Here is a 14,916-nt window from a genome sequence, read left to right on the forward strand (position 1 = left end):
GTGTAGCAAAATGCAGTGTGGGTTTCAGATGGTGCGCCCGCGGAGCAGAGTGCACCATTTGCTGTGAATACTGGAGGTGTGCCGAGTACTGGGACAAAGCTAGTATTGTAACACACATACGTCACTCTTTGACTCAAACAGTGTGAAGCGCTGTGTGCTGTAAACAACTATTGGCTAGTTCTTTTACCCGTGAAGAGAATGGCCGGGGTATCGGTTGAGCCTGCTGCAAAGATTGGATGAGAACAAGCCGCTCTGCTCTCATTGCTGTTCAATCAAGTTATTTCTTGTCATATGGTTGTTTACTGCCTGTCTACTTGGCACTGTTTAGTAGGCCTACTTTGTCTGTCCGTATAATTATCCCATTGCTGACGTCTCTCATTATGTCGTGACCCAAGCCCATGCTTGCTTGCTATTTATTTTTGCCCAGGCATGTTTACCGTGCGACAGATCATTCGGAAATAAAATGACAAAATGTGGCATATGCTTGGTTGATAACTGAATAGAACCAAGTAAGTTAATCATGTGCAATTTCATCTTTCGGGGGTCTTTTAACAATGTGTGTGTGAATGAGTGAAGGAATGTTATGATGCACTCTGAGTGATAGAGCAGTGACGCGCACTTGAGGTACAGGCTTTACCGACATTTAAATCTGATTAGAGTATCAAGTGTGATGAAAGCGATAAGATTACAAATACGAGTATGACAAGATCGGGACACCCCTAGTACATCAAGTAGCCTAGCCCCACCTGTCACGCCCTGACCTTAGTTATCTTTGTTTTCTTTATTATTTTGGTTAGGTCAGGGTGTGACAAGGGGTGGTTTGTGGTGTTTTTTTGGCCTGTCTAGGGTTTTTGTATGTTTATGGGGTTGTTTACTCGTCTAGGTGCTTTGTATGTCTATGGTTGCCTAGATTGGTTCTCAATTAGGGGCAGCTGTTTATCGTCTCTGATTGGGAATCATATTTAGGGAGCCATATTCCTTGGGTAATTCGTGGGTGATTGTCTATGTATTAGCTGCCTGTGTCTGCACTTATTCTATATAGCGGCAAGTTTGTTGAAGTGTTCTTCGTTTCATTAAAATACAAGATGTATTCACATCACGCTGCGCCGTGGTCTCATCCATACAACGAACGTGACACTACCGATGGAAAGTTTTTGTAGGACATTAAATATAATGTTAGATCAATCAATAACATGGCTATCTAGCATGTTGCTGACAGTTTTATAAAATCGAACACACAGCCATAGAAAAACATTGGCAGTAGAATGACCTGTGTTGAAGAGCTCAGTGACTTTCAAAGTGGCACTGTCAGATTTCTGCCTTGCTAGACCTACCCGGGTCAACAATAAGAGCTGTTATTGTGAAGTGGAAATGTCTAGGAGCAATAACTGCTCAGCCGCAAAGTGGTAGGCCACACAAGCTCACAGAACGGCACCACTGAGTGCTGAAGCGCGTAGCGTGTAAAAATCCTCTGTCCTCAGTTGCAACACTCACTACCGAGTTCCAAACTGCCTCTGGAAGCAACATCAGCACAACAACTGTTCGTCGGGAGCTTCATGAAATGGGTTTCTATGGCTGAGCAGCCACGCAGAAGCCTAAGATCACCATGCCAATGCCAAGCGTCAGCTGGAGTAGTGTAAAGCCCGCCGCCATTGGACTGTGGAGCAGTGGAAACGTGTTCTCTTGAGTGATGTGTCACGTTTCACCATCTGGCAATTTTTTATTTTTTATTTATTTATTTTTTTCACCTTTATTTAACCAGGTAGGCAAGTTGAGAACAAGTTCTCATTTACAATTGCGACCTGGCCAAGATAAAGCAAAGCAGTTTGACAGATACAACGACACAGAGTTACACATGGAGTAAAACAAACATACAGTCAATAATACAGTATAAACAAGTCTATATACAATGTGAGCAAATGAGGTGAGAAGGGAGGTAAAGGCAAAAAAGGCCATGGTGGCAAAGTAAATACAATATAGCAAGTAAAACACTGGAATGGTAGTTTTGCAATGGAAGAATGTGCAAAGTAGAAATAAAAATAATGGGGTGCAAAGGAGCAAAATAAATAAATAAATTAAATACAGTTGGGAAAGAGGTAGTTGTTTGGGCTAAATTATAGATGGGCTATGTACAGGTGCAGTAATCTGTACGATGCTCTGACAGTTGGTGCTTAAAGCTAGTGAGGGAGATAAGTGTTTCCAGTTTCAGAGATTTTTGTAGTTCGTTCCAGTCATTGGCAGCAGAGAACTGGAAGGAAAGGCGGCCAAAGAAAGAATTGGTTTTGGGGGTGACTAGAGAGATATACCTGCTGGAGCGTGTGCTACAGGTGGGAGATGCTATGGTGACCAGCGAGCTGAGATAAGGGGGGACTTTACCTAGCAGGGCCTTGTAGATGACATGGAGCCAGTGGGTTTGGCGACGAGTATGAAGCGAGGGCCAGCCAACGAGAGCGTACAGGTCGCAATGGTGGGTAGTATATGGGGCTTTGGTGACAAAACGGATTGCACTGTGATAGACTGCATCCAATTTGTTGAGTAGGGTATTGGAGGCTATTTTGTAAATGACATCGCCAAAGTCGAGGATTGGTAGGATGGTCAGTTTTACAAGGGTATGTTTGGCAGCATGAGTGAAGGATGCTTTGTTGCGAAATAGGAAGCCAATTCTAGATTTAATTTTGGATTGGAGATGTTTGATATGGGTCTGGAAGGAGAGTTTACAGTCTAACCAGACACCTAAGTATTTGTAGTTGTCCACGTATTCTAAGTCAGAGCCGTCCAGAGTTGTGATGGCAATCAGATGGACGAATCTGCGTTTGGTGGATGCCAGGAGAAGGCTACCTGCCCAAATGCATAGTGCCAACTGTAGTTTGGTGGAGGAGGAATAATGGTCTTGGGCCATTTTTCATGGTTCGGAATAGGCCCCTTAGTTCCAGTGAAGAAAAATCTTAAAGCTACAGCATACAATGACATTTTAGAAGATTCTGTGCTTCCAACTTTGTGGCAAAAGTTTGGGGAAGGCCCTTTCCTGTTTCAGCATGACAATGCGACCATGCACAAAGCGAGGTCTATACAGAAATGGTTTGTCAAGGTCGGTGTGGAAGAACTTGACTCCTGCATAGAGCCCTGACCTCAACCCCACCCAGCACCGTTTGGGATGAATTGGAATCCCGGCTGCAAGCCAGGCCTAATCGCCCAACATCAGTTCCTGGCCTCACTAGTGCTCTTGTGGCTGAATGGAAGCAAGTCCCTGCAGCAATGTTCTAACATCTCACTAGATGAGTGGAAGCTTTTATAGCAGCAAAGGGGGGACTTTGGAATGAGATATTTGACGTGCAGGTGTCCACATATATTTTGACAGGTTGTACATGTTTCCATTACAGTATTGGTCAGAGACAGTTGTTGTGTCTGGCCCGTGCCCTGCTGAGGAAGTCTCGTATTCTGATTCTGGACGAGGCTACAGCTGCTGTGGACCTAGAGACAGACAGCCTGATCCAGAAAACCATACGACGAGAGTTCTCCCATTGCACTGTACTCACCATCGCACACAGACTCCACAGCATCCTGGACAGTAGCAGGTAACACACATGCATATACACAGTATAGTCACTCCTATGGTGTCAAATGTAACACTATGTTGGGGTTTATATGGTCCCATCCCCATTTTGTGTTAAAACTACTCTGGTCACGGTGCTGATATTTTTGGAGTTAAAATGACACGAAATGGCTTTAAAAGGTATCTGTCCCAATCAACTCCAGTTATCAACACTAACTCCAGGGAGCGTATCACTCTCTTGAGGGCTAAGATAACTTCCAGTAGAGTCAATTTAACCTTCATTCTTTTAACACTGTGATTTCAACTATCCTTGATTTACTGTGTACTTAGACACACACACACACACACACACACACACACACACACACACACACACACACACACACACACACACACACACACACACACACACACACACACACACACACACACACACACACACACACACACACACACACACACACACACACACACACACACACACACAAACTTTATGACAAGAGTTTTCTCACAGATCTTGTTGCATGGCAACTGAAACTCTGAAACAGTTGACTCTCACTCATCCTTTCCTCCCTCGTCTCCCGCTCCCTCTTCCTCCATCCCTCTCTCTCTAACACGTTCAGGGTGATGGTGCTGGATGCTGGGAAGATCGTGGAGTTTGACTCTCCCAGCACTCTCTTCAACAAACAGGGCCACTTCTATTCCATGGCAAGGGATGCTGGTATCACTACAGTGGACACCACTGCTCTGGGCAGCACTGCATTGGATAGCACTGCTCTCTGAGACTTGGGACTTGTTGTACAGTTGGTCTCAGAGAGGGCAGAATCATGCCTTAACTGCAGAGGGGATGCTAGCCCCTGGTGTTGATTGTAAAATAGAGAATGTGTTCTCAATAACTTACCGGAGGGGTATATTACAAAGCAGTATCAACAAGTTATCCAGGTAACTTTAGGAAGCTTAAGTTGAATATGGGCTATTGAGAAATATTATACCATTTCAAAAGACTACTTTTTGTGATAAAGATGCATGCCAAATGTTATTTTTCTCATGTGTTTAATTCTGACTGATTTTATACACATTTTTGCAGCCTGTTATTGATATGAAGACTGTTTGATCTGTGAGGTGTATTTCAATGAAGGTTTGATTAAGAACGTTATATAAGCAGTGAAGGTGTCAAACTTGACTTGATTGATTTACAAAAAGGATAATATAGTATGTGATTTAGTTTGGAAGATCAATCAAAATAAATATCATACCTTAAGGAATTCACTCTTACATTGTAAAACGAGTTGACCCCAAAACAATGGAACTACTCTTTAGTATAGACATAGTTAAAAAAACAAAAAACAATTTATAGCTGAAACCATTTAACTTCACAATGTGACCGTATGAATCAAACCAACCTTCAAAAGACCAATTACTGAAAAAAAGATCAGAATGGGGCTGCTGTGTAAATGCAGCCATGGAAAACTGTGAGAAGTCCGAAAGAAGATTGGATATTGAAAAAAATCTGAATTGGTTTCTTAGGGTGGCTGTGTGAACAGCCATAAGGTCATGAAAAGGTGGGAAAAGGGTGAGAAATATGCTGGCCATTATTAACACTAACATGATCAACATGTAAAATGTCCTCATTGTTTTTGAAGGACACAGCTTAGAAATGCCTGTCATAATCTCAAAACTGCTGTCAATATTCTTTTATTATGTATTTTAATATGCATCTCGAAATGCATGTGAAATGTATTCATATATTAGAAAAATATTTGATCTGCCCAATTTGAAATATTTCACATCCTGAAAATAAATCAAATTTGCCATACATTTAAATGTAACATCTGATTTCATATCTGCAATGAAAAAGGAAATGGTGAATCAAATGTGAAAGTAATGTAGATTGTGTGAGAGTTTATTTATTTATTTATCTAAGTTAACATATGGAATTTTTTTCAGGTCATACCATGGATCGTTTAGTTTTTTATTTAATTTAGAATTTTAGGACTTATTTAGTGATAAATTATTTTTATTTTTTGGGGGATGAAATATTGCATTTGGCCTTGACTACTATAGGCCTTAGGGATGCATTGAAAAACATAAATGGTAAAACAGGAGTAGGGGCAAGGTGTGCGCAATGAAAGTTCCAGAGGGATCAGTGACACTGATAGTTAGCAGCAGCAAGTCACAGTGAAATACAGTAACAGTCAAACGTTTGGACACACCTACTCAGGGTTTTTGTTTATTTTTTACTATTTTCTACATTGTAGAATAATAGTGAATACATCCAAACTATGAAATAACACATATGGAATCATGTAGTAACCAAACAAGTTTTAAACAAATTCTTCAAAGTAGCCACCCTGTGGTCCAACTCATCCCAAACCATCTCAATTGGGTTGAGGTCAGGTGATTGTGGAGGCTGGGTCATCTGATGCAGCACTCCATCACTCTCCTTCTTGGTGCTGTGGAATTCCTTGAATTCTAAATAAATCACTTAGTGTCACCAGCAAAGCATCCCCCCACCATCACACCTCCTCCTCCATGCTTCACGGTTTGAACCACACATGGGGACATCATCCATACACCTACTCTGCATCTCACAAAGTAATGGCGGTTGGAACCAAAAATCTCAAATTTGGACTCAGACAAAAGGACAGATTTCCAGCGGTCTAATGTCCATTGCTCACGTTTCTTGTCCCAAACAAGTCTCTTCTTATTATTGGTGTCCTTAAGGAGTGGTCTCTTTACAGCAGTTCGACCACGAAGGCCTGATTAACGCAGTCTCTTCTGAGCAGTTTATGTTGAGATGTGTCTGTTACTTGAACTCTGTGAAGCAATTATTTGTGCTGGAATCTGAGGTGCAGTTAACTCTAATGAACTCATCCTCTGCAGCAGAGTCTTCCTTTCCTGTGGCGGTCCTCATGAGAGCCAGTTTCATCATAGCGCTTATGGTTTTTGCAACTGCACTTGTTCTGGGTAAGTAATGATGGACTGTCATTTTTCTTTGCTTATTTGGTCTTTTACCAGATAGGGCTATCTTCTGTATACCAACCCTACCTTGTCACAACACAACTGATTGGCTCAAATGTATTAAGAAGGAAAGAAATTCCACAAATGAACTTTTAACAAGGCACACCTGTTAATTTAAATGCATTCCAGGTGACTACCTCATGAAGCTGGTTGCGAGAATGCGAAGAGTGTGCAAAGCTGTCATCAAGGCAAAGGATCTCAAATATGAAATATATTTGGATTTGTTTAACACTTTTTTGGTAACTACATGATTCCATATGTGTTATTTCATAGTTTTGATGTCTTCACAGTTATTCTACAATATAAAACATTTCAATAAAGAACAACCCTTGAATGAGTAGACGTGTCCAAACTTTTGACTGGTACTGTATATATTTTAACAAAAAATGCCATGATGGCAGTGATGCAATTGAGAAATAGCACAAAAACCCACAACCCATGACCAATACATTTTCACCAGCAACATCGTTTTCAAAGTAGCCCAATTTTTGCAGGAAAACCGTGGACATGGTAACTCTGCTTCCAGAAGCTTTGCCTTCACACAGCCTGTCAGCCGCTCTGTGGTTTCTGCCCTGTCCTAAATCCAGCCGGTTGAACACTCCAAACAGCCTACCTGACCGCTCAGAGGCCTGCATGGTCTTAAAACACACCGTTTTTTTGTATCACATTGCAACCATAAAACTGGAGGGGGAAAAAAATGCAGTATTGTTTCAGAATGTGGGGGGACATGACCCCTCTCCCCATCCCCAGTGGAAGTTGTGCCCCTGTACATAGTTACCGTAGAACACCACTGCAGTGTTAAAAAAAAGTTGTATTACACAACCTTGAGTGCACAATTACTTTTCTACAAGAGGTTACGAATGAAAACAATGAGTGGCACATTGTCATAAAAAAATGTAATTTTGATAAATGTATTCATGCTATTTCATCCCTCCATGAGAATATAGTACCAACACAAATCTAGGATTGCCAGCCAAGCCGACTGTTCGTCCGTTCGATTGACAGGTTGCTATGCAGCGCAGGCGCTGCTGATGCTGACGGTGATAGCACTATCCACGGTGCTGACTGCCATTTAGCTGGAACTGGTGGGTGGTTCTCGGTAGCATTCTCAGTTCCAGGCGCAACCTGACAGGGCCCGATGGGATCTGTGTTTTAAGAATTGATTCGGACTGGGTTCGGACTAAAAAGGTATGTCACCAAAATCCCTCATTTAATGAGACCAGTGGCGATTTTAGTATGTAAATCTTGGTGGGGCAAAACATTTTTTTGGGGGGTGATGCATGCCAGCAAGTCACCACACAAAACATCACAACACTAAACAATACATTAATTGCACTATAACGGTGACAAACGGTGCCCACAAACTGTTAGGGCCTACTTAAAGCTGTCCCAACAGCAGAGTCCCAACAGCAGTCCCAACACTTTACCACTGCTACTCCTGGCTATCAGTGGAGCCTTGTCTGGCAACGAAACAGTTCATTCAGCCTTATTTACTGACTTATTTACTGAAAAAACATACCTGATATGGCTGACTTGCTGAAACAAATGTGGTTTCTGCTGTCAATTGAGATGTACAAACTATGGCATAAGGGGACGTCAAGCGGATTAGAGGCAATCCGTAATTTAGATTAAGACATTAACGAGCGAGCTAGGACGGACGTAGTCAATATAACTATTTGTTCAGCACTTTTCAAATGTATAGCGACACAATTCAGAACATGGGCCGTTCTTCCCTGTACACCAAGTCAGAATGGTAGGATAAATAAAGGGAGCGGATAAGCAGACAATGAAAGCTCTTACAATATTCGATGGTTACATTTCTCTAAAACAGGTTATAGGCTACATGTGCACCACCAAGTCAAAACCTAGCAAACAACAAAATAATACAAACCCAGCCAGGCTGCCTGTTTTTTACCCAGATTCAAAAGATTTGCAGCCGCCTTGATGCTGTATTGAACCTCCTCAACAGTCTCTCGTTCCACTCCCTATGGAATTTGCTTGTAAGATCCCTCTCAAATGTCAGTTGAATCAGCAGCCCTTTCCTCCTGTGCAACATGCTCCGTCTGTGCTTACGGAATACATTTTTCAATGTTGAAAAATAGTTATCGCAAATTGCTGTGGATGCTCCAAATGTTAATCCCAGCTCCAATGCCATCATCAAAGTGGGCATAGCTGTTAGAGGACTGGAGTATCTATCCAAAATGCTCTACATGACGTTAGTCCATTTTTCTTCTCCAGATCGGGCGACAGTAAACTCCGTTTCCACGAAGTCTGGCAGTGGTTTCACCTTGTCCACATCCATAAAGATTTCATTCTCTGGATGCAAAGGCACCTAGGGCCTCAACAAGTTGGCTGTTTCGTTCGTTAAATCTTTCTGACATTTCTCCTAGTCCAGCATCCAGAGTGCTGAAAAAAAGGTATTTCGCACTCGCTCTCATTATCCTCACCTTGCTGGCCCATTGTTGTTTCGACCGCATATTCTTTCAGAGTACGACTCACTACCCTTTGCCGTTTGCTTGGAGCAGGGTGTCCGAGTGCTTGTAATTCCTTGCAGGAATACTCCAGCCCCTCTCTGTTTTTGAACCACGCGCTACAAAATGCCAGTTGCAGGCCTCTCCTCGGGTTGGTTACCTCCTATGTCACCAGGCTGCAAGACCGTTGTGCAGATGCCTTTGCTGCTGGACTCGACAGCCTTGGCCTAGGTGATTATCGGCGGTTTAGCGGCCTTGGCCTCTGAGGCAGGCTTCTCTCCCTCCCCACCGCTTTGATCCGATGCTGCCGTTGTGCCCCGGCGAAGCAAACTTTCTAATATCCATCGTGCTATCAGCTACCTACCTAACAGTTAACGTTACCCCCCCCCCCAAAAAAAAGTGTGGTAGTACATAACCTAAATGGTCAAATTGATCCCGCCATTCAACTGTGAAGGTCAACTGCTAAAATGTGCATGGTGTACATATGATGCATGGAAGGCTTCCTCTGATGTAGAATCTACAGAGCGTTTATTTTTGTCATGCCGCCATTTTAGTTAACCATGGATTGAAATTCATGATTGGTTGTGTATAAAATCTCCAGAATGACCTATGTTTACCTTTTGATGATGTTAAATGGCATTATGCTTATCCTTGTAATTCCCATCATAACTATTTTATTATCATTATTATTTTCTTGGCCAAATAGTATATTCACAAATGTAAATGGGGTGGGAAAATGTAATATTCTTTTGTTATTTTCATTGAACTGTTACAATTTTATAAATCCCTCAAACTTCTGAAACATAAAAAATTGAAACAATTTGTCTCTGAATGTCTGTTAATGTCTCATTACCTTGTCAAATATTAATGATGTCCTGAGTTATTACACATACACAACAAATTCTTTTGGCATGATGGAGTGGGCAGATTGGGACAGAATAGGGATATAAAACTGAGGGGCACAATATTCCAACTAAGGAGGCAATGCCCCCTTCTGCACCCTCGTTGCTACTAACAGTTTACTGCACAACATACACTTAGCATTACTTTCTTAGCTACAGTATACATATCTCCCTGGCATATTACATCATTTGTGCAGCAGTGTACAAATACATTTTTGTACTCACCTTGTTTTGCTGTGCTCACTTGAACAGGAAGGTGGCGTGGCAATCATTCATGGGCAAATTTTGTCATCAAAGTCTGGCATGCTCTGGATTTATGGGGCATTCAAGACAACTGGGAACTCGGGAGAAAACAAGGTTGAACCATGATGACGTCAGTGATCTTCAGGTCGTAGCTCTAGAAAGAGGCCCGAGTTCCCAATTTACAATACCGAGTTGGATTACCGTTCAAAACATGTTTTTTCAGTCGGAGCTCATTTATCTCAAGTTCTCAGTTGTCTTGAACTCACAGAAGTCAGATTTCCCAGTTAACAGTTGCTTTGAGCGCAACATAAATCACGCTGGATTGACAGCCTGACCAATGTTGAATGTTTATCATTTTAAGGCTTGAAAATAAACCCTTAAACCCAGAATTGGGACCACACACACACACTCCACTGAATAGCAGGCTAGTGATTGATTTGCAATGCTTGCAGTTAGCCACTGATTCCTTCCAAACCACTCATTGTTGAATTTGCGATTTCTAACTTGTTGTGTAATGTTTATGTCCAATGCCCGATGAGAACGATAATCAAATCAAATCAAATCAGAGCCAGAAATCTTGCCTGTTTGTAGGTGACCAAATACTTATTTTCCACCATAATTTGCAAATAAATTCATAAAAAATCCTACAATGTGATTTTCTGGATTTTTTTCTCATTTTGTCTGTCATAATTGAAGTGTACCTATGATGAAAATTACAGGCCTCTCTCATCTTTTTAAGTGGGAGAACTTGCACAATTGGTGGCTGACTTAAATACCTTTTTGCCCCACTGTATAAATATATGGATGAGCAATGAAAGAGCAGCATAGGCAAGATGCAATAGATGGTATAAAATACAGTATATACATATGAGATAAGTAATGCAAGATATGTAAACATTATTAAAGAGGCATTATTAATTAAAGTGACCAGTGATCCATTTATTAAAGTGGCCAATGATTTCAAGTCGGTATGTAGGCAGCAGCCTCTCTGTGTTAGTGATGGCTGCTTAACAGTCTGATGGCCTTGAGATAGAACCTGTTTTTCAGTCTCTCAATCCCAGCTTTGATGCACCTGTACTGACCTCACCTTCCTGATGGTAGCGGGGTTGAACAGGCAGTGGCTCGGGTGGTTGTTGTCCTTGACAAGGATTAAAAAGGACTTTCATGATCATTCATGACTGCTAGCTAAGATTTTGAAAGTATGATGTTTTTTGTGTGTTTTTTTTAGCTAAAAATGTGGGGCTCAAAACAGGTGGGGCTCTGAATGACGGGTCGCCACTGGTTGAGACTGCAAAAAAAGCTTTTTTTCACGTGACACATGCATACACCTGTGACCGACCAATAGGGTAGGGTCTGAACGTACGATAGCCAATCATTATCACAGATGTGACAGCAAAATGGATGCGGAGGATATTAAAAAGAAACTTGCCACATGGGAAAGTATACTGGATGGTCGGGAAGAAAAGTCAGATGTGTGGAAGTTATTTGACTTGGTTGTTGATACAACTAGAGAATCAACTGGCCACGTCAAGTGTAGAGGAAGCATGGCAGACTGAACCATCGACCAGAGAAGAACAATGCTGAAACCCTCCACTGTGGATCCTGTTTCTATGCGATAATATGTAGAAGATCCTACTTTATGCAAGTAGACAATTCATTTGAAGTAAACTTAAATGCAGAGGTCTACATGTCCTAGTAGCCTACTTCTTCTGACAATTGTTACATTTTCAGTAAGTTGGTTGTAGTTTTATATTCAATTATTTATATCAGTTATTCAATTTCAATTTGATTTCAGCTTGCTAGCAGCAAGAGATGACCACCAGGACATCTACTAAAATACAGTATGTGTTCTTCTGTTGTGTTTTGATGTATTAAAAAAAGCTAATAATATCCAGAACATTTATTTATTATTTAATTATTCAAGACTATTTATTTATGCGTTCTTCTATAGTGTTCTGTTCGGTTGCCTTAATGCTTAGGCTATAGTAGCCTAATAATATCCAGAGCATGTATTTATTTATTCAAGACTTTGTTTGTTATTTTATTGACGTGTTCTTCTGTTGTGTTCTCTTCTGTTGTTTTAATACTTAGGCCATGGCCTAATTAGCCAGAAAATTTGATTTGTTATTTTATTTTCAAAGTAAAAAGATTGATTGTATTTTAAGGCATGACTGGCAGTCTCTTACTTATATAGGCTACTATAGTACTACTAATAATAATAATAATAGTAATAATAATAATATAGGAAGAACATTTTTTAATCTAACACCTGTTTGGCAGTGGCACACACGGCGAGATACCGAGATCATTGAGTGCTTTTGAAATCTGTAGCCTATCTCTGCTGCACGGTATCAGCACAATGGACAGCAATGACGTTTAGATGGGCAATTACTCTATTAAATGCAGCCCTTACCAAATGAATGCAAAAAACTGAAAGAAGTAGTCTACTATTGTGTCATACCTGGCTCCAGGATAAAGTGACTAAGGGGGCAGTTGAAATTGCTGATGGGGCTACATTTTTCAAATGTACTCAGATTATTATAATTTTTTCATGCATTTTATTGCCCTGAAATTTCAGAAACATTACATTTTTTACTTTGCATATATTTCAAATCAATACATAAATCTCACTTATAGTAGGGCAGATTTTTTTTCTAATTGATAAAATAATAATTGCCATCTCATTTGGAGATTAGATTGAGATGGCGTAGACTATTGCAGGTTTATCATTTCAGAAAAACAAGTTTTGAAAACACACAGAAACCTACTGTATCTAAGTTTGAATGTTTATATTCAAACACTATAGTTGAGGCTGCCAATAAGATTATGGGATCACATTGTATTTATAAAACATGGCTTGGATATTGTTGTAATCAATGACTGTTTATGGTTGTAATCCACTATTATTTTGGTCTGAGTCCTCCAAGGATTTCAGTTGGGAATTATTTATGCCTGCTGCCATCTGCAGGCGGAGAGGGAGAACAGCGCTTTGTGTCTCCCCTCCCCTCAACAACACTCGAAGAAGACGCATGTGACAACTGTCTATTTTTTCTTTGTTGTCTTAAACATGTATGTGGTGTACACAAGCACATGATCTATAGAAAAGGTTAGAGTCTAAATGGTAATCTGAGTCATACTTACCTTTTACAATGCATTTGGAAAGTATTCAGACCCCTTCCTTTTTCCCAATTTTTTAAAAACATTACAGCCTTTTCTAAAAATGTATTTAAAAAAGTATTGTCCTCATCAATCTACACACAATACCCCATAATGACAAAGCGAAAATCAGGTTTTTAGAAGGTTTTTTAAATGTATTAAAAATAAAATACAAAAATACCATATTAACGTACGTTTTCAGACCCTTTGCAATGAGACTCAAATTGATCTCAGGCGCATCCTGTTTCCATTGATTATCCTTGAGATGTTTCAATAGCTTGATTGGAGTCCACCTGTGGTAAATTCAATTGATTGGACATGATTTGGAAAGGCACATACCTGTCTATATAAGGTCCCACAGTTGACAGTGCATGTCAGAGCAAAAACCAAGCAATGAGGTCGAAGGAATTATCTGTAGAGCTCCGAGACAGGATTGTGTGGATCTGGGGAAGGGTACCAAAACATTTCTGCAGCATTGAATGTCCCCAAGAACACAGTGGCCTCCAACATTCTTAAATGGAAGAAGTTTGGATCCACCAAGACTCTTCCTAGAGCTGGCCGCCCAGCCAAACTGAGCAATCGGGGGAGAAGGGCCATGGTCAGGGAGGTGAACAAGAACCCAATGGTCACTCTAACAGAGCTCCAGAGTTCCTCTGTGGATATGGGAGAACCTTCCAGAAAGACAACCATCTCTGCAGCACTCCACCAATCAGGCCTTTATGGTAGAGCGGCCAGACGGAAGCCACTCCTCAGTAAAAGGCACATGACAGTCTGCTTGGAGTTTGCCAAAACGCACCTAAAGGACTCTCAAACCATGAGAAACAAGACTATCTGGTCTGATGAAACCAAGATTTAAGTCTTGGCCTGAATGCCAAGCATCACGTTTGGAGGAAACCTGGCACCATCCCTAAGGTGAAGCATGATGGTGACAGCATCATGCTGTGGGGATGTTTTTCAGCGGCAGAGAGTGGAAAACTAGTCAGGATCGAGGGAAAGATGAACGGTGCAAAGTAAAGGGAGATCCTTGATGAAAACCTGCTCCAGAGCGCTCAGGACCTCAGACTGTGATGCAGGTTTTACCTTCCAGCAGGACAACGACTCTAAGCACACAGCCAAGACAACGCAGGAATGCCTTCAGGACAAGTCTCCAAATGTCCTTGAGTGGCCCAGTCAGAGCTTCGACGTGAACATCTCTGGAGAGACTTGAAAATAGCTGTGCAGCGACGCTCCCCATCCAACCTGACAGAGTTTGCAGAGAAGAATGGGAGAAACTCCCCAAATACAGGTGTGCCAAGCTTGTAGCGTGATATCAAAGAAGAATTGATGCTGTAATCGCTGCCAAAGACGCTTCAACAAAGATTGAGTAAAGGGTCTGAATACTTACAGTACAAGTCAAAGGTTTGGACACGCCTACTCCTCGCCTACTCATTTTTACTATTTTCTACATTGTTGAATAATAGTGGACATCCAAACTATGAAAAAACACAAATCATTTAGTAACAAAAACAGTTCAACAAATCAAAAAATATCTTTAATGTAGCCACCCTTTGCCTTGATGACAGTTTTGCAC

The 14,916-nt window shown here is 41.1% G+C and overlaps 1 protein-coding gene across 1 annotated transcript in view; it reads left to right on the forward strand.

The window, feature by feature from the left end:
* The window catches only part of abcc2 (ATP-binding cassette, sub-family C (CFTR/MRP), member 2), a 75,557-nt gene extending 70,186 nt beyond the window's left edge, over positions 1-5,371 (forward strand). The window contains 2 exon segments of the mRNA XM_029669923.2: positions 3,381-3,575; positions 4,177-5,371. Coding sequence (XP_029525783.2) covers positions 3,381-3,575; positions 4,177-4,336 — 355 coding nt within the window. The 3' untranslated portion in view covers positions 4,337-5,371.
* Positions 5,372-14,916: the final 9,545 nt, after the last annotated feature.

The sequence above is a fragment of the Oncorhynchus nerka genome, linkage group LG10, assembly GCF_034236695.1.
Source record: "Oncorhynchus nerka isolate Pitt River linkage group LG10, Oner_Uvic_2.0, whole genome shotgun sequence".
Classification (NCBI taxonomy): domain Eukaryota; kingdom Metazoa; phylum Chordata; class Actinopteri; order Salmoniformes; family Salmonidae; genus Oncorhynchus; species Oncorhynchus nerka.